We start from the raw sequence: 20801 nt of genomic DNA, 5'->3' as shown, positions 1-20801 counted from the left end.
AATACAGTGCAATGCTGCCCCCTGTGGACGCAAAGGTTGAATGCAGACTTACACTCACCGGCCACTTTATTAGGTACACCTTGCTAGTACTGGGTTGGACCCCCTTTTGCCTTCAGAACTGCTTTAATCCTTCGTGGCATAGATTCAACAAGGTACTGGAAACATTCCTCAGAGAGTTTTGTCCATATTGACATGATAGCATCATGCAGTTGCTGCAGATTTGTCGGCTGCACATCCATGATGCGAATCTCCCGTTCCACCACATCCCAAAGGTGCTCTATTGGATTGAGATCTGGTGACTGTGGAGGCCATTTGAGTACAGTGAACTCATTGTCATGTTCAAGAAACCAGTCTGAGATGATTCGCGCTTTATGACATGGCGCGTTATCCTGCTGGAAGTAGCCATCAGAAGATGGGTACACTGTGGTCATAAAGGGATGGACATGGTCAGCAACAATACTCAGGTAGGCTGTGGCGTTGACACGATGCTCAATTGGTACTAATGGGCCCAAAGTGTGCCAAGAAAATATCCCCCACACCATTACACCACCACCACCAGCCTGAACCGTTGATACAAGGCAGGATGGATCGATGCTTTCATGTTGTTGACGCCAAATTCTGACCCTGCCATCCGAATGTCGCAGCAGAAATCGAGACTCATCAGACCAGGCAACGTTTTTCCAATCTTCTATTGTCCAATTTTGGTGAGCCTGTGCGAATTGTAGCCTCAGTTTCCTGTTCTTAGCTGACAGGAGTGGCACCCGGTGTGGTCTTCTGCTGCTGTAGCCCATCCGCCTCAAGGTTCGACGTGTTGTGCGTTCAGAGATGCTCTTCTGCATACCTCGGTTGTAACGAGTGGTTATTTGAGTTACTGTTGCCTTTCTGTCAGCTCGAACCAGTCTGGCCATTCTCCTCTGACCTCTGGCATCAACAAAGAATTTGCGCCTACAGAACTGCCGCTCACTGGATATTTTCTCTTTTTCGGACCATTCTCTGTAAACCCTAGAGATGGTTGTGCGTGAAAATCCCAGTAGATCAGCAGTTTCTGAAATACTCAGACCAGCCCGTCTGGCACCAACAACCATGCCACGTTCAAAGTCACTTAAATCACCTTTCTTCCCCATTCTGATGCTCGGTTTGAACTGCAGCAGATCGTCTTGACCATGTCTACATGCCTAAATGCATTGAGTTGCTGCCATGTGATTGGCTGATTAGAAATTTAAGTTAACGAGCAGTTGGACAGGTGTACCCAATAAAGTGGCCTGTGAGTGTAAGTTTCACTTTCGGTTTTGGGAGAAGGAGAGCACATGACTGGTGCTGCAGACTATTCTCATCGTCCTTTGTGCTGTGGAAAGATTACATTTTTTCATTGAAGCCACAGAATGCCATATCCATAAGTTTTTATTGTTTATAAGTTTAGTGAGGATTGGTTGTGTATTACAATCGTTTTTATTTCGTACATTGTAATAACTCATCCATATATGTATAAGAGGCAGATTTGCTCAGCTGTTAACTTGTTAACCATGTAGCTCAGATATTGTTCTGATTCATGCTGTTATATTCATTTTGAAGCGTTCTACTACACTTTTTCTCTGTTTGTGCATATTGATCAATGTTGTCTGTACTTCAGTCATTGTGATTATGAATCTGTTTTTATGGCTACATTTTAAAAACCTGTATTTATGGATATTTTGTTTTGCAATTTCACAGTCGAGATATGTTCCTCAGTAAAGGTCAGAGAAAATGCCACCTGTCCGGCCTGTGAGTCTTTTCTGGGCATACTCGATTGTTTGGGCTTGCTGGATAAACTACTTCAGCACGAAGAGGGAGGCCAGCATACGACATTTACTGCACACACAACCGTCTCTTTGTCACATTCTGTTGTACAGTACAGTTCTGAACATCATATTTCTTTATCAGAATATTGATTCCAGGGTGGTGCATGGTTTTAATTATTTAATTAAAGAAAAAATTATTCTGATTAATTTAATTTGAATGATAATTATCAATCATTTTCACATTCTATTAACCACACCTGCCCTAGCACTAATTCCACTAATGGTGCCCCGTGTGAGGCAATCTTAAATCATTTTACTGCAATATTCATGCACAGTATTGTAGTAGTGGTTAGATTTTCTTTAATTTAGAGGTCACTAACAGCATTAACTTTATAAATTCTGATTAATTTAATTTGAATAATTACCATACTAACAATGGTACCCCGTGTGAGACAATCTTAAACCAACTTTATTGCAATATTTATGCACAATAATCACGAATTTATCATTTAAAATGTTTCACTGTAGTGTACTAGTGTAGTGTACTAGTAGTTTTTCTTGAATTCTGAGGTCAGTAACAGTATTAATTTTAATTTGGATAATTATTATCAATAATTATTATGGAAGAAGTATTTAGATCCTTTACTGCAGTAAATGTACTAATACCAAGCTTTAGAAATACTCTGTTACAAGTACAACTCCTGTGTTGAAAATGGAACTGGTAAAAGTATTTACAGTGGGATTAAAGTGTTTTGAAAGTATTCAAACTAAATTTGCTATATCCCCATGATTAAATGAACCTAATATATAATTCTGGCAAAGTAAATTTAATTTTAAAGAGCTGTCTTCATGTGTATCACCTACTACAGAAGAGGCCAAGGGCCAATTTTAATAACAGTAGTTTATGATTATAAATACAGTAGTACACAGGCCTTCTGTCTCTCCCCGTCTCTGTACTCACATGGTATCTCACACAGAGCAACGCCTCTTCAGTAGTTAATGTTTAATTCCCTGTTGAGATCAGAGATAACTTCTCTTCTGAGTACAAACGAGTGAGCAGATAATAACAGTAAAGGACCATGGAGACAGGGAAAAACAGCAGAGGATATGAGGAACGTTATTGGGAAGGTCGGCACTTGAAGCTGAGAGATTTGAAAGAGGAAGCAAAGGATTTGAGAACCGATATCTCCTCAAAAAAAACATCCCATTATACCCCCGACCAGAGCTCCATGTGACTCATCTGAAACACGACACAGACAGAGATGGATTATGTGGCATTAGGGATGATAGTGGCTTCAAGAACCCACATGAACGCTCTCTGGTGTGGTGGAGTCTGGCTGTGAAGCCTGATGACATCACATCAGCTGAGAGGAGGCTCCTGGAGACGACCTACCCCGACCGGACGGAGGAGCAGGTCCAGATGCAGCAGAGCTTTCTGGGGAAGTTTGCCACCTCCCCGGCCTTCTCCGAGCTCTCCAGGCTGGGCTCGTACCGCTTCACCTTCCCCCTGGAGGAGCTGCTGGAGGCCTACAGCCAGCAGGTATCAGACTACTTAAAGGAGCAGTCCGTAGTTTAGTTGAAGAAATGAGAACAGCTTGATTCACTTATGGACAATAGTTTGTATTGTTACCTCACTAATATTGTAAACATTAAAACTCTGAGTTTCTTTTCTAAAACTACGTAGTGTTCCTTTAAAGTGAAAGAAGGAGAGTCGATGTTGTCTGTGTGTTTTCAGGACATTAACAGGGAGCTTGGTGAATGTATTTATGAGGACTCTTCCACTAAAACTTATTTTATTGTTCCAGTGTTGCTCCGGTTATCAGCCCATTATGTGGGTCTTCAAGACCGTCCTGAACAAACAGGAAGTGATGTACGCAGTGCTGGTCCACAGCCCAGCCAATCAGGAGCTGTTCTCAGGCCGTCCTCTGCTGACTGACGACCCAAACTCTGTCTGCTCCTACAAAGATGGCTGCTTCATCTGGAGGCCTGAGGCCATGTGTGAGACACACAGGTGAGAAATACTGTTCTTAAGTACTGAAGTACTTGTACTTTACTTTGGTATTAACATTTTGTCCAACTTTATACTTTCATACTTTGTTTTTGACACAAACATTGTACCGTTTACTCCACTACATCTGTTTGTCAACTTTAGTTACTAGTTACTTTTAAGATTACAATGTCTAATTCTATATGGGTTCAGAAAATTCCATTTTTAAGATAAATCAACTTTAAAATTATCTTGGATTAGCTGAGAAATACAGTCACACAGCTGAAGCAGTAAGAAGTTGACTTGTTACAGGACGTCGCTCAGATCTTTGGGTTCAGTGTTCAGATGTTTTACATCCAGGTGTTTCACCTGTGAAAGAAAGAAAAGAAATATTGAATAAACAATGACATCAGATCAAGTTTTTTTATTTTTAGCATCGTTTTCTAAACATATCAAACTAGTCACATGGTCTACAGCTGAGAGACTCTGAATTCTCTTCCTTGTGTAACCTGGAGGATGGGATTTCTGGTCGGCTCTCTTCAGCTGCCATAGCTGCAGTAACAGAGCAGTGATCGCTGACATGAGTCAAAGGTTCAGAACTTTTCTTTGTCTCTGTTTTCTCTCAGGTATAAGTTGGTCAAGAGACCTGATGAAAAGCAGATGGAAGCAGGGATGGTGGAGCCGTCTCGCAAAGAGTTTTATGTTTGGGATCATGTTGCTGTCGTCCTGCATGTGGACAGACAGGTACCTTTATTTATTTATCATTTATTTCAGTCTGGTTCTCTGTATTTCACTTAAAAGTGATGATTTTGTTTAAAAGTGATGGGGAGGGAATATTTTTTTATTGAAGGGAGTAAAAAACTAAATAAGCTTCAATTATTAACTTTTTGTTCAATTAGATTTGTTTCACTGGTTATCTGTGATAATACAAATACAATTCATTGTCATATGTTTTGTGTTGTATAACGCGTCCGTTGTCTCCGAGCTGAGAGGAGGTGAGAACATGTCGGTTCAGCTCCACTTCCAACGTTACTTTATGCTGTTTACAAGCTTCATTATTAGAAGGCAGGTCAGCTCAGTTTGTGTGTTATGAACATTAAAACAGCCTCTGCTCCTGGAGCTCTGACGAGTGGACAGACTGCTGAACCAAACTCCTTCATCACTGCTCGTCATCTTCTTCTCTGTTTCTGTTTTAGGTGCTGAAGTTTAATTCAGCCCGACTAAGACAGAACCTCAAGTACTGCGAAAAACCAAAATCTACAATTGTGAAGCCTTGGGAATTTGAGGACTTCCCACAAGCTAAAGAGTTAGTGAGGAAACTGTGGCCTGATGACTCGTCACCACTGGAGAGAGCTGAGCTGCTAAATTAAGTGTCTGTCATCTGTCAGCATGAAGATGTACAGAAGCTACAACAATAACAACAACTATGATAATGAAATATGAATATTATAAATACTATCAGCTGTTAAACAACTATAGTCTAAATATGACCAGTAATAACAATGATGACAATAATTATAATAATTCATTATCAAGCGGTGATGAAAAGGCCTCTCAGGCTCTACAGTATCTGCACGGCCCGATTATCTTCCTGGTTTGTACTTTTCTCCTGTTTTGTTATCGGCCTTTTGTTGCTTCTATTTTTGGACTCTAGATTCTGTGGGCTCGTTTTATGGCTTCATTTAATAAAGGTAAAGCTTTTTGTTCTGTACCTTCCTGCATGTGCGTCTTCTGTTTGGGTCCTTATTTGTACAAACCTGACATTGGGCAGGACAGATAAGAGTCTGTGCAGGCCCTGACTATAATTACAATCAGAAAGGAAAGGTTTAAGCAGACTGTTAAAACATTAAGAGGTTGTCTGCCTCCAGATCCGACACTGGAAGGTGGTTCCACAAAAGATGAGCTCGATGACTGACTTTTCTGCCTCCTATTCTACTTTTGGAGACTCGAGGAACCACAAGTAACCCTGCATCCTGAGAGGCCCGTGTTCAAGTGGGGTACTAGGGCACTATTAGGTCTTTCAGATATTTATTCATTTTTTAATTCTATTGCGTGCTTCTGTCTGTAGAAACCGTCACTGTACTGGAAGAAGGTTGTCGTCACACAGAGGGCAAGTAGGGCACAAATGTGGTCTGGGGTGAAGTTGGTTCAGCTGGACAGAGTGCTGTCCTGTAGCAGGCGTTTCTTCACCATCTTATAGTTTCTTGGGTTACGGTTAAAAACCTGCACACAGATCAATACTTGCTGTTGGACTCTCACCACTCACTGGAGCACCAGTTGGGGGTCACCAGAACCCTAAACCATCAGGCTGAGACTTTGTCCACAAAAACAGACAGGAAGGAGAAGGAAGAGAAACACATCAAGGGAGCACTTAAAACCTGTGGCTACCCAAACCGGACCTTTGTCAAAACCTCTAACAGATCCATAGCAGACAGAGAGGAGACGAGAATACACAATATCATCATTCTTTATGTCCGAGGAACATGTGAGGAATTCAGGAGGATCTTTAATAAACAACATATTCCAGTTCACTTCAAACCCACCAACACAATGAGGCAGAAACTTGTCTACCTAAAGCCTAAACATGGAGGCATAAACAGGGTAATGTAGTTTATGATGTTCAATGCAGCAGGACTGCACAGATTTGTACATTGGGGAGACAAAACAACCTCTCAATAAACAAAAGGCACAACATGACTCAACAGAACAGTACCACACCTGTTCAGTGGTTGATATTTAATTCTGTGGTGAGATCAGTTGTCTTGTCTTGTCTTGTCGTGTTTCAGATGAGTCACATGACACCCTGGTTGGGGGTATAATGGGATGTGTTCTTTGAGGAGATGTTGGCTCTCCAAATCCTTTGCTTGCTTCAAATATTTCAGCTTCAAGTGCCGACTTTCACAATAATGTTCCTTATATTTGAAGTAGATGAAAAAGACAATTGAAAGTCTTTACTGTTACTTGATTATCTGCTCGCTCGTCTGCTAACAAGAGAAGTGATCTCTGATCTCAACAGGGAAGTATATTAACTGCAATGAAGAGTAGGTCACTATATGCTATTCGCTCCATGCACAGGATCAAGATGGCGACCGCTGATGTTCCAACTTGAGTGTGTGGGCCAGTGTTTCTGATCATAACTTCCGGTGATTTGACAGCAAGAGCAAGAGACAACAGCGACCGAGTTGAATAAGCATAAAGATAATTTTTCACAATGAGTGTTTTTAGGATTCAAGAGAGGTGACTTGCCTTTCAGAGGGTGAGAGCCTCAGCACTTAATTGTTGTGTGCCTTTATGTACCGTTTTGTCACGTTACAACAAATAAGTCAGTTTTCATGCATTCCCCATTGACGGAGCGGTACGGGCTGAGTGGATGCAGAAGATCCAAAGGGATGACTTCAACCCGACCAAAAACACCAGGGTGTGTAGTTGGCATTTTAAGCAGACTGATTTTAATGTGACTGTCGGGGGGCTGAGGAGGCTGAAGAAGGGAACCGTACCAGTTTACTTTTCGTGGAATGGGTACAAACTACCTGCGCCCAAAACGAGCGTCTCGGAACACGCAGGCCAAGAGTCCCGCCCCAGAGTCAGACTCGGACTTGGAGATGGAGACCGAAATGGCTCCAAATCGTGACTACTGTGTAGTCCCACGAACAGGAACAAGGGCAAGTAATTTGGCTGACAAGAACAAAGCCCTACATCGCCAGATTACGGAGTAAATACAGCAGTCGGAAGTCCTCCAACTTCGCCAGCGTTTTGGGACAGAGCGCCTGTCTGCATCAGATGACGACGTGCGCTTTTATACCAGGTTTGCGTCTGTGAGCCTCACCGCTCACTGCTCGTTCAGGAACGACGGAAGAAAGGAAGAAAGTCAGCGTTTCTGGAGAGAGAGTTAGGCGTTTATTTCGGGCTTCAGCAGAAAACGTGGCACAACGCAAATATATACAAACAAATTAACAGCTGTCACTCTGACGGCTGGGGCTCCGTCTCTCGTGCTGCTTTTGCTGCCCGTTGCCGCTCCGTCCTCTCGCTGGACCCAGCCTACTGCAAGAGACAAGAACCAGGTTACAAACATGCTTATATCGCTGCCTGATTGCCTAATTCTGTCCAGCTGTCTGATCACTGGCTGAGCCACTCCTCCCTCTCTTCCAGCAGCCGGCACCTTAACCACACCCCACTGCCACGGCGTCCTACAGGAGTTTCATGGCATTTTTTGAGATTGATTGAACCTGCTGTGATCCACAAGATGGTACGCATAACCAGTGCCAAGACAGCCTCTGCCAGCATCAGCACAGTCCATCACCCAACAACGGTAGGCAACAAATGTGGTAACATGAGGTGCATATTAGAGTCATTCTATAATTAGGGGTACATTTCATTTCAAACACAAAGTCAAAATATCAGTATTCAGAGATACAAACTGACCGTTTAGTACCTTTTGTGAGTCTGAATTATTAAATTGGCTATATTTTCCCTTCTTCAAGAGTGTTGCTCCTGAGTCAATCTAATGTAAATTAGATCTTTTTATTTATCATTATTAATGATTATCAATGATAAACATTAATATTGATCGATAGCCAAATTTAATCCAACATTAAACCTGTTAATGTTGCGTAAAAACACAACATGACTCAACAGGACATAACCACACCTGTTCAGTGTGGGAACATACCTCCCTGTTGAGACCAGAGATCACCTCTGTTCTGAGCACAGACGAGCGAGCAGACAATCAACTAACAGTAAAGACTTTCAACTTGTCTTTTCATCTTCTTCATCCCCCATCGGACCATGAACACATGGAGAAACAGGAGAGAATATGAGGAATGTTATTGTGAAAGTCAGCACTTGAAGCTGAAAGATTTGAGAATGAAAGCACAGGGTTTGTACAACAACCCAGAGGAAACAAAAATTGTTAAAGAGATCTCAGTATTGTCTCATTCATTTCTCCTAGACAACTATGAGATCTGTGTGAGACCAAAGTGAGGCTGTAGCTGATTTCTCCTGTTTCTCAATTGTTTCTCCTGAGAAACAGGTGCAGAAAATCTCAACTAGGGCTCCCTGTAAGTTTCAAAGGAGATCTCATCAAGCTCTCAATGAAGTTTCAGAATGTCTCCCCAGTGCTGGAAAGGAGCAAGGTTTAAGCAGTAAAGTCTCAAGTCTCACCTATTGCTCCTAAGAAATTTTAGGAGAAACAAATGAGACCAAAAAAGACTACAACAAGACTGAAATGAGAACTCTCATTGAGCTCCTTTACGGCTCCATAGCCATAAAGGAGCAAACTTTGAGCAGTAAAATGTTCCTCTGGGAAATACCTCTTCAAAGAAAACATTCCATTATACCCCCGACCAGAGTTTCATCTGTCTCATCTGAAACACGACACAGATGAAGCTGATTAAGTGGCATCTGGAGGGATAAGTAAGTAAGTAAATTTTATTTATAGAGCACTTTTCACAGATAATAATCACAAAGTGCTTCACAAAAAAATAAAATGGTAAAAAAATAAAAATACAAAGAAAAAAACAATTTAAGATATTAACTAAAAGCCTGCTTAAATAAAAAAGTTTTCAGCTGTTTCCTAAAAGAGTCCACAGACTCGGAGCATCTTAGAGAGAGAGGCAGGGCATTCCACAGTTTGGGTGCCACTGCCTGAAAGGACCGGTCACCACTGGTCTTAAAGTGGGTGTAAGGAACCACCAACAATCTCTGACCTGACGACCTCATAGTACGGGCAGGTACATGAAGTTTAATCAGGTCAGAGATAAGGGGGTGCTTGACCATGAAGGGCTCTAAAAGTAAGCACCAAAATTTTAAAACTGATTCTAAAATGGACCGGTAACCAATGCAGGGAAGCTAAAACAGGGGTGATGTGTGCTCTTTTGTGAGTGTGAGTTAAAAGCCGTGCAGCTGCATTCTGTACAGTCTGGAGATGGTTAAGCTCTTTCTTGTTTAGGCAGGTAAAAAGGCTGTTACAGTAGTCTAGACGAGGAGAGATAAAAGCATGACTAACCATCTCAAGTTCAGCTTTTGACACCATATCACTCTATTTTGCAGTGTTCTTCAGGTGGAAAAAGCATGAATAATTGTCTGGACTGCTGCTCTAGCAACATTGCAGACTCAAAAATGGCTCCCAAGTTTCTGAGGCTTGACTGAACAGATGAGCCTAAAACATCACCAATGTACTGCCTGATATGAGGGATTTTGTCGTCCGGCGCAATAATCAATGTTTCTGTTTTATCAGAATTAAGCTTCAGGTAGTTGTCGTTTAACCATTTTTTGATGTTGGTCAGGCAGTCAGTTAAGGAAGACAGTTTATGGAGCTCAGACGGTTTAAACTTACAATACAGCTGAATGTCATCAGCATAAAAATGGTATGATACATTGTTATAAGACCTGATTATTGTTCCTAGTGGGAGTATGTACAAGGGGAATAAGATTGGTCCCAAGACCGAGCCCTGGGGAACCCCACATGAGAGTTCAGTGGTATCAGACATAATCTGGTTTGCACAAACACTGAAGGTTCTACCTGATAGGTATGATGTGAACCACTGTAAAACTGAACCATACATCCCAACTAGATCATGGAGTCTTTTGATCAGAGTATTGTGATCAACAGTATCAAAGGCAGATGACAGGTCTAATAAAACCAGGACAGTGTATTCCCCTGAGTCGGCTGACATCAAAATGTCACTTGAAACTTTAGTGCAGTTTCAGTAGAATCCCTTTTACGGAATCCGGACTGCAATTTATCGAAGATCTCATGGTTTTCTAAATGTACAGTGAGCTGTTCAGCCACCACTTTTTCTAAGATTTTTGACACAAAGGGGAGTTTAGAAATTGGCCAATAATTTTCAGGATGTGATGGATCCAGACTGGGTTTTTTCAATATTGGTTCGACAAACGGCACGTTTAAAGACACAAGGAACAACTCCAGTTGAAAGAGATAAATTAAACGCATCAACAATACAAGGGCCAATAGACCTAAAAGACTTTTTGAACAGCGCTGTAGGGAGGACATCTGTAGGGCAGGAGGAGGGTTTCATTTTAGAGACATCATGTAATGTCGTGGGGGTATTTATTCATTTTTTAATACTATTACGTGCTTCTGTCTGTAGAAACCTCCACTGTACTGGAAGAAGGTTGCCGTTGGGTTATGGTTAAAAACCTGCACACAGATCAATACCTGCTGTTGGACTCTCACCACTCACTGGAGCACCAGCTGGGGGTCACCAGAACCCTAAACCATCAGGCTGAGACTTTGTCCACAAAAACAGACAGGAAGGAGAAGGAAGAGAAACACATCAAGGGAGCACTTAAAACCTGTGGCTACCCAAACCGGACCTTTGTCAAAACCTCTAATAGATCCATAGCAGACAGAGAGGAGACGAGAATACGTAACAACATCATCATTCTTTATGTCCAAGGAACATGTAAGGAATTCAGGAGGATCTTTAATAAACAACATATCCCAGTTCACTTCAAACCCACCAACACAATGAGGCAGAAACTTGTCTACCTAAAGCCTAAACATGGAGGCATAAACAGGGTAATGTAGTTTATGATGTTCAATGCAGCAGGACTGCACAGATTTGTACATTGGGGAGACAAAACAACCTCTCAATAAACAAAAGGCACAACATGACTCAACAGAACAGTACCACACCTGTTCAGTGGTTGATATTTAATTCTGTGTTGAGATCAGTTGTCTTGTCTTGTCTTGTCGTGTTTCAGATGAGTCACATGACACCCTGGTTGGGGGTATAATGGGATGTGTTCTTTGAGGAGATGTTGGCTCTCCAAATCCTTTGCTTGCTTCAAATATTTCAGCTTCAAGTGCCGACTTTCACAATAATGTTCCTTATATTTGAAGTAGATGAAAAAGACAATTGAAAGTCTTTACTGTTACTTGATTATCTGCTCGCTCGTCTGCTAACAAGAGAAGTGATCTCTGATCTCAACAGGGAAGTATATTAACTGCAATGAAGAGTAGGTCACTATATGCTATTCGCTCCATGCACAGGATCAAGATGGCGACCGCTGATGTTCCAACTTGAGTGTGTGGGCCAGTATTTCTGGTCATAACTTCCGGTGATTTGACCGCAAGAGCAAGAGACAACAGTGATTGAGTTGAATAAGCATAAAGATAATTTTTCACAATGAGTGTTTTTAGGATTCAAGAGAGGCGACTTGCCTTCATTGTTGTGTGTCGTTATGTACCGTTTTGTCACGTTACAACAAATAAGTCAGCTTTCATGCATTCCCCATTAACGGGGCGGTACGGGCTGAGTGGATGCAGAAGATCCAGAGGGATGACTTCAACCCGACCATAATCACCCGGGTCTGTAGTTGGCATTTTAAGCAGACTGATTTTAATGTGACTGCTGAAGAAGGGAAGTTTACTTTCCGTGGAATGGAAAGGAACTACCTGCGCCCAGAACGAGCATCTCGGAACACGCATCAACGGGCCGAGAGTCCTGCCCCGGAGTCAGACTCGGACTTGGCGATGGAGACTGGAATGGCTCCAAATCGTGACTACTGTGTAGTCCCACGAACAGGAACATGGGCAAGTAATTTGGCTGACAAGAACAAAGCCCTACATCGCCAGATTACGGAGTAAATACAGCAGTTGGAAGTCCTCCAACTTCGCCAGCGTTTTGGGACAGAGCGCCTGTCTGCATCAGATGACGACGTGCGCTTTTATACCAGGTTTGCGTCTGTGAGCCTCACCGCTCAATGCTCGTTCAGGAAGGACGGAAGAAAGGAAGAAAGTCAGCGTTTCTGGAGAGAGTTAGGGGTTTATTTCGGGCTTCAGCAGAAAACGTGGCACAACGCAAGTATAAACAAACAAATTAACAGCTGTCACTCTGACGGCTGGGGCTCCGTCTCTCGTGCTGCTTTTGCTGCCCGTTGCCGCTCCGTCCTCTCGCTGGACCCAGCCTACTGCAAGAGACAAGAACCAGGTTACAAACATGCTTATATAGCTGCCTGATTGCCTAATTCTGTCCAGCTGTCTGATCACTGGCTGAGCCACTCCTCCCTCTCCCTCTCTACCTTAACCACACCCCACTGCCACGGCGTCCTACAGGAGTTTCATGGCATTTTTTTAGATTGATTGAACCTGCTGTGATCCACAAGATGGTGCGCATAACCAGTGCCAAGACAGCCTCTGCCAGCATCAGCACAGTCCATCACCCAACAACGGTAGGCAACAAATGTGATAACATGAGGTGCATATTAGAGTCATTCTATAATTAGGGGTACATTTCATTTCAAACACAAAGTCAAAATATCAGTATTCAGAGATACAAACTGACCGTTTAGTACCTTTTGTGAGTCTGAATTATTAAATTGGCTATATTTTCCCTTCTTCAAGAGTGTTGCTCCTGAGTCAATCTAATGTAAATTAGATCTTATTATTTATCATCATTAATGATTATCAATGATAATCATTAATATTGATTGACAGCCAAATTTAATCCAACATTAAACCTGTTAATGTTGCGTAAAAACACAACATGACTCAACAGGACATAACCACACCTGTTCAGTGTGGGAACATACCTCCCTGTTGAGATCAGAGATCACCTCTGTTCTGAGCACAGACGAGCGAGCAGACAATCAACTAACAGTAAAGACTTTCAACTTGTCTTTTCATCTACTTCATCCCCCATCGGACCATGAACACATGGAGAAACAGGAGAGAATATGAGGAATGTTATTGTGAAAGTCAGCACTTGAAGCTGAATGATTTGAGAATGAAAGCACAGGGTTTGTACAACAACCCAGAGGAAACGGAAATTTGAAAAGAGATCTCAGTAGTGTCTCATTCATTTCTCCTAGCCAACTATGAGCTTACATCTGAAGGATACAAATCTTTCCTTTGAGGACAACAATGTGAACATCTTGTCCAGAGAAGACAGATTTGAGGTTTGAAAGAGGAGTAAAAGAATCCATCTATGTCAAACTGGAACAGCTGTGAACAGAGGAGGTGGACTAAGATATCACTTATCAACCACCTACAATCCTGTACTGAGTTCTCTCCTCAGACAGATTAACAACCATTCACACCTGGACTCACCTAGCAATGCACATGAAGGCCGGCTGGGTCAACGACTCACAAGCGGCCCTAACGACTCTCAGTGCGTTTACATGCACAGCTTAGTCAGATTACAGCCATAGTTCAACTATACTGCTCAATCGGACAACTGCAATAATCCGAGTATACCTGCCATTGAGAAAATCGAATTACTGGCCGAAAGCATGTCATACCCGGGTACGCTAGGTGGCGCTGTACCCATTTCAACTAGTGTTAACGGCACACCTCTGGCTGACTTCTTTACGTCACCAGCTGCCTCGGCATTCAAGAAAGATGGCGTACGAAGAGCGAGACGAAGCTACATCTTTGTACACTTTGTATATGGTGTACATGATAATTACACAAACTAGGTGCACTCTGGCGCTCTTTCTTGCGATGATTTCGGAGGAAAGCCGCCGCCGCCATCGCCGTCCGTCTACTTCCGGCTCACGGCCCCGGGGAAAAATCTCGCACCTGCGCAGAACGCAAAATCCGATCCAATCCGCTGGAAACGTATACATGTAGGAGTAATGTGACTTTCAATCGAATAATCTACGTGGTGTAATTCGACTATAAGAAATCCGATCCGGTCCGATTTTAGTCAGACAAAGGTGTATACATGCATCTTAAAAATCCCATCATTGTCAGACTAACGCAGTAATTCGGTTTTCTTGAGTGTCATGTAAACACACTGTCTGAAACTGAGAGCTCACAGGTGTCCTTAATGACTCTGTAAGGACACTCCCAGGCTATGTATGTCTCACATACCGTTTAAAAGCCTGTAACTCCTCCAGTCAGTGAGAACCAACAAAGCCTCTTAGATGAGAAGTGAAACGAGTTCAAGAAACTGTATCGGGTCCAGTTGACTACAATACAGCACCTAGAATTACCATGACCTGGATGATGGAGATCCTTCATCAACACCAAGCTGTTATGGTTATTGTGGTTCTAGTTATTAAGCCAATTACTGATCAGAGATACAAAATGACAGTGTAGAACCTTTTATGTATCTGAATTATTGAATTGCTATATCTTCAATTCTTAAAGGGTGGTGCTCCTGAGGCAATCTCATGTAAATAAAATCTTATTATTTATCATTTGGCTATTAATCATTATTAGTGATTATCATCGATAATCATTAATAATGATTGATAGCCAAATCTTAAACTTCTTCCAGATATTGAGTTCACTGTGACTTTGCTGTTGTAAACATTGTTGTTCTACTAACAGTCACAGTAGTCATTTCTTGGTTTTGTCACATTTTTAGATGTGTAGTCTGTATTCTAGTTTGCACTAGCCCTCCAATAAATAGCCTAATAATAAACCAGTGTTTCATTGTTTTTTTAAGAATTGCAGCTGAATTGCTAAACCTCAGTATTATGATGATGGGAATAAACTCATGTTGACAATAATTTGTTGACACAAAAGACATGGCAACTGCATATCACACACAGCTACACAGGATACACAGCTAAGTAGTTAGCTTTCTATAAGTACTGTGTTTATTAATTTTACATTAATCAATCTACATATTGTGTTATTAAGGCCTTAAAAAATGTATACTGCCCTTTATAATCATCATAATCCTCTATAATCATGTGCAAATCCCTATCTCTTACTGAGATGAACTTGGCTCGACTGTTTTAACAGGTTGATAACTCACCAGAGAGACATTAGTGTACTAAGGGAGCAGCGGCCACACCTGATGTTGACGGGTAAGCAAATAGATTTGAGCTGTTCAACGTAATCGTCACACCATCGCTGATCTGCTTCTGGTTTAACTGGTCTGACTTTTATTTGGGTGTATAATCATCTTGTATAATGATGTATAATGATCTTTTTATGGTATGAAAAATAAACACTCACACACAGCTGCGTGTTGGCCTTCTTGAATAGTGTAATTTGAGTCCAGGGAGATTTGCTTAGGGAACACAGTTTTAAACAGAGTGCAGTGAACGCCTCTCCATATACTTAATAGACCTCCCTGTTGAGATCAGAGATCACTTCTGTTGTGAGCAGAGACGAGCGAGCAGACAATCAACTAACAGTGAAGACTTTTTTAATTCGTCTTTTTCATCTTCTTCATTCCTCATCGGAGCATGAAGACACGGAGAAACAGCAGAGGATACGAGGAACGTTATTGGGAAGGTCGGCACTTGAGGCTGACAGATTTGAAAGAGGAAGCAAAGAACACATACCTCAACAAAGAAAATATTCCTGCATGTCCCCGACCAGAGTTTCATGTGTCTCAGCTGAAACATGACACAGACGAAGCTGGATTAAATGGCATCAGGGGTGATAACGGCTTCAAGAACCCACATGGAGGCTCTCTGGTGTGGTGGAGTCTGGCTGTGACGCCTGATGACATCATATCAGCTGAAAGGAGGCTCCTGGAGATGACCTACCCCGACCGGACGGAGGAGCAGGTCCAGATGCAGCAGAGCTTCCTGGGGAAGTTTGCCACCTCCCCGGCCTTCTCCGAGCTCTCCAGGATGGGCTCGTACCGCTTCACCTTCCCCCTGGAGGAGGTGCTGGAGGCCTACAGCCAGCAGGTAGAAGATTACTTAAAGGAGCAGTCCGTAGTTTAGTTGAAGAAATGAGAACAGCATGTTGATTCACTTATGGACAATAGTTTGTATTGTTACCTTGATAATATTGTAAATATTAAAACTCTGAGTTTCTTCTCTAAAACTACGTAGTGTTCCTTTAAAGTGCAAGGAAGGAGAGTCGATGTTGTCTGTGTGTTTTCAGGACATTAACAGGGAGCTTGGTGAATGTATTTGTGAGGACTCTTCCACTAAAACATATTTTATTGTTCCAGTGTTGCTCTGGCGCTCAGCCCGTCATGCGTGTGTATGAGACCGTCCTGTACAGACAGCAGGTGATGTATGTTATACTGGTCCACAGCCCAGCCAATCAGGAGCTGTTCTCAGACCGTCCTCTGCTGACTGATGACCCAAACTCTGTCTGCTCCTACAAAGATGGCTGCTTCATCTGGAGGCCTGAGGCCATTTGTGAGACACACAGGTGAGAAATACTGTACTTAAGTACTGAAGTACTTGTACTTTACTTTGGTATTAACATTTTGTCCAACTTTAAACTTTCATAGTTTGTTTTTGATGCAAACATTGTACCGTTTACTCCACTACATCTGTATGACAGCTTTAGTTACTAGTTACTTTTAAGATTACAATTTCTAATTCTATATTGGTTCAGATTATTCTACTTTTAAATCAATTTTAAGATTATCTTGGATCAGCTGAGAAATACAGTCACACAGCTGAAGCAGTAAGAAGTTGACTTGTTACAGGACGTCTCTCAGATCTTTGGGTTCAGTGTTCAGATGTTTTGCATCCAGGTGTTTCACCTGTGAAGGTCTGTGGACGGAAATACTGAATAAACAATTGTGAGGGCACTCAAGCATTCAGCCCTGTGAGAATGGTGAGAGAGTCACTCACTGCCACCAGGTGTGTGTGTGTGTGGGGGGGGGGGGGGGGGGGGGGGCACTGATTGGCTTTGATTAAGAACAGGTGTGGGGAGCCTTCATATACTCTGAGTCTCCAGTGCTTTGTGCTGACTCATTATCTCACCTTCAGAGATAGTGAGAGGTTCTCCCTGTGGCTTTGAAACTGAGTTCTTTGTGTGTATTAGTGGCTATTTACCTTGTCTTTTCTGGGTCTCCTGGACAATTTTGGTTTTGGGTCAGCTGCTTGGCAGTGGTGGTTGGGTTTAGCATTTGAGCGTTTTGTTTTATTAGAGAAGCCTGTAGTGGCGCAAAACAGTTTAGTGGGTTTATCTTTTCCCCCCCCTTCCCATCCATCGCCTTGGCGACTTTGTGGTTATCCCTCTTGGATAACCCCTGGGTCCGCGCCTGTGTCCCAATCCCCCTACCTGACGACAATGACATCAGGTGAGGTTTTTTTTATCTTTTAGCATCGTTTTCTAAACATATCAAACTAGTCACATGGTCTACAGCTGAGAGACTCTGAATTCTCTTCCTTGTGTAACCTGGAGGATGTGATTTCTGGTCGGCTCTCTTCAGCTGCCATAGCTGCAGTAACGGAGCAGTGATCGTTGACATGAGTCAAAGCTTCAGATCTTTTCTTTGTCTCTGTTTTCTCTCAGCTATGAGTTGGTCAAGAGATCTGATGAAAAGCAGATGGAAGCAGGGATGGTGGAGCCGTCTCGCAAAGAGTTTTATGTTTGGGATCATGTTGCTGTCGCCCTGCATGTGGACAGACAGGTACCTTTTATTTATTTCAGTCTGGTTCTCAGTATATCACTTAAAAGTGGTGATTTGGTTTAAAAGTGATGGGGAGGGAATATTTTTTCATTCAAGAAGGTTAAAAAAACTTAAGCTTAAATAGAATTAATATTTTTTTTGTTCGATGAGATTTATTTCACCGGTTATCTGTGATAATAAAAACACAATTCATTGTCATATGTTTTGTGTTGTATAACGTGTCCGTTGTCTCCGAGCTGAGAGGAGGTGAGAACATGTCGGTTCAACATTAAAACAGCCTCTGCTCCTGGAGCTCTGACGAGTGGACAGACTGCTGAACCAAACTCCTTCATCACTGCTCGTCTTCTTCTCTGTTTCTGTTTTAGGTGCTGAAGTTTGATCCTGCCCGACTGAGACAGAACCTCAAGTACTGTCGCGGAGCACATCCTCCAATTGCGAAGAAATTTGAGGACTTCCCACAAGCTGAAGAGATAGTGAGGAAACTGTGGCCTGACAACTCGTCACCACTAGAGAGAGCTGAGCCGCTAAATTAAGTGTCTGTTTTCTGTCAGCATGAAGATGTACAGAAGCTACAACAATAAAAACAACTATAATCCTGAAATATGAATATAAGAAATGCTAACGGCTGTAAAACAACTAGTCCAAATATGACCACTAATACCAATAATGACTAATTATAATTAATCCAGAACTCATTACTCACCAAATATATTCAGTTGTGGTTTGTAGTTTGCTGTAGATGTGGTTAGTTTGTCTTTTTAGCCCTAAATATCTTGCATGCTATTTCAGTTCTGAGGTCACTTCACTATTAACTTGGCTGTTCCTCCTCCAGAGGTGCTGAAGCTACCTCATTAACATCCTAACAGGACAGATTGCATGAGAGTAATTGGCATAACACCTACAGACAGGGAGGATTGCTTTTTCTTTTCTCCTGTTTTGTTATCAGCCTTTTGTTGCTTCTGTTTTTGGACTCTGGATTCTGTGTGCTTGTTTTATGGCTTTATTTAATAAAGGTAAAGCTGTTTGTTCCTCACCTTCCTGCATGTGTTTCTTCTGTTTGGGTCCTTATTTATGGAAACATTGTGAATGTTTGGTAAATTGAATTAAAAATCAAACATTCACTTGTTGTCTTCATGAGCAGATCATAATATGACATATTAAACATGTTGTTGTGATGTGACAGTTGGCTGAAATGTTTTAATGTGAGGATTTACACAACAAACGTCATGATAAACACATCTTAGAGCTCATTAGAAAAGATCCATTTTAATCCAACTGTGTGTAGTAACATCCACTCAATTAAAGATCATTAATTTCCCCCCCAAAAAATGCTGGGGTTTTAAGAAAGGGTAAGAATTTGTTTTGAGAATCAGGATTTTACCTGATCGTCACAGGATATTCGAGATTTTGATATATGCCGGTCACTCGTTGTCTGATGCAGGTCACAGGTGAGGCACAGAAGCTCCTGACTGGTCCAATCAGGTGTCAATCAATATTTTAGAGTATGGCAGCCATACTCTGTGGTAACTCTGTGTTGCAGTTGAATGGCACTTTGTGGAGTTTTGGGGCAGATAAAAGCTGTGATTTCATTCTGACTGTGTTTCACCATCTATTCATGAATTACTGTGTTTTGGGCTAAAGCTGCGACTGAAGTGGATCAACTGGACATCTCTGGATTAAGAGAAGACAACTTTTCTGGGGGGGATTTTGATTCACTACTGGAACACCCAGACACTTGATTGGTGAATTAGCTGTCACGGTTCTACTGTGGAAACTGGTCAACTTCTAGAATAGTGAGTTGGATCGTGTACTGCCGCTCTCATTGCCTTTACTCTGCTGCCCCCTCCTGTAATCAGTTGACTCCTGCCACTCCAGCACCGAGTGACCTCACCTCAGTCTGATTATCATGACCTTTGTGATACATTTAGTAAAGACCGTGCACTCACAAGACCTCCTCACTGATCTCTTCTCTCCTGGCCTCCTCATCCACTACTCCTTCTAAAGTACCCTGTTGCAAAAATAAACTCCTTCACACTCTGACTACCTGCCACAGTCTCTTCATTGGGTCTAGAGAAAAACCCCACTGTAACATTATCAAAATGTCATAAACACTTGTTTCTCATAAAAATGCTCAGATTTTCTGAAATATTCACCAGCTCATAACTTCTGTGTCCTCACTGGAAGATTCGCTCTGCAGAAGCTCAAATAGTAAAAATGTTATCTCCTCGATCAATCAGGCAGTAGCGCTCTCTGATATGATCAATACACTCTTACAACCAGCTCCACACACAATGCACGACTAACAACACGCTCCACACAGAGATAGAAATGATAAGAGTTTAAAAGATGTGTTGCACAGTTTCACAATGCCGGAGGCGGCTTGAAGACTGCATTCAGTTTCAGTTTAATTTAGTGAACTTTATCGACAGGATATGATGTAAGTGTGTGTATATATATACCCATGACTAACACTGCCCAGAGTCAAAAACAAATAAATCAATGAATGACTCAATTAATAAATTACTATAATTACATGCACCAGATGTTTAGTATTGGCTGATATGCAGCGTTTCCAAATCTAGTTTGCTGAAATCACATCTAGTGAAAAATCAACCGAAAACCTGAAACAAGTTATCAAAAACTATTATCAAAGACACAAGTTAACAGGAACTTCTTCTCAAAGACATTTTGTGTTCTGTGTGATGATTTGTTTCTTCTGGGGAA

General features: G+C 42.0%; 1 protein-coding gene across 1 annotated transcript; it reads left to right on the top strand.

Annotated features, from left to right (window-relative positions):
* Positions 1-2857: 2857 nt before the first annotated feature.
* Positions 2858-19110, top strand: LOC115577975 (uncharacterized). Its single transcript, XM_030410840.1, has 5 exons — positions 2858-2906; positions 3002-3318; positions 16656-16861; positions 17960-18077; positions 18443-19110. The coding sequence occupies exons 1-5, from the start codon at positions 2858-2860 to the stop codon at positions 18608-18610; spliced, it is 858 nt and encodes a 285-aa protein (XP_030266700.1). The 3' UTR covers positions 18611-19110.
* Positions 19111-20801: the final 1691 nt, after the last annotated feature.

This window comes from Sparus aurata, unplaced genomic scaffold (assembly GCF_900880675.1).
Source record: "Sparus aurata unplaced genomic scaffold, fSpaAur1.1, whole genome shotgun sequence".
In the NCBI taxonomy this organism is placed as follows: domain Eukaryota; kingdom Metazoa; phylum Chordata; class Actinopteri; order Spariformes; family Sparidae; genus Sparus; species Sparus aurata.
Note: the sequence above shows the minus strand (reverse complement) of the source record. Positions and strands in the feature narration are given on the sequence as shown.

Bases quoted from the DNA above. Each gene is read 5' to 3' on its own strand.
- LOC115577975 (XM_030410840.1), top strand. From the start codon at position 2,858: ATGGAGACAGGGAAAAACAGCAGAGGATATGAGGAACGTTATTGGGAA. The intron at 2,907-3,001 runs GTCGGCACTTGA...ACCCCCGACCAG, and splicing joins TGAGGAACGTTATTGGGAAG to AGCTCCATGTGACTCATCTG. The intron at 3,319-16,655 runs GTATCAGACTAC...TTATTGTTCCAG, and splicing joins TGGAGGCCTACAGCCAGCAG to TGTTGCTCTGGCGCTCAGCC.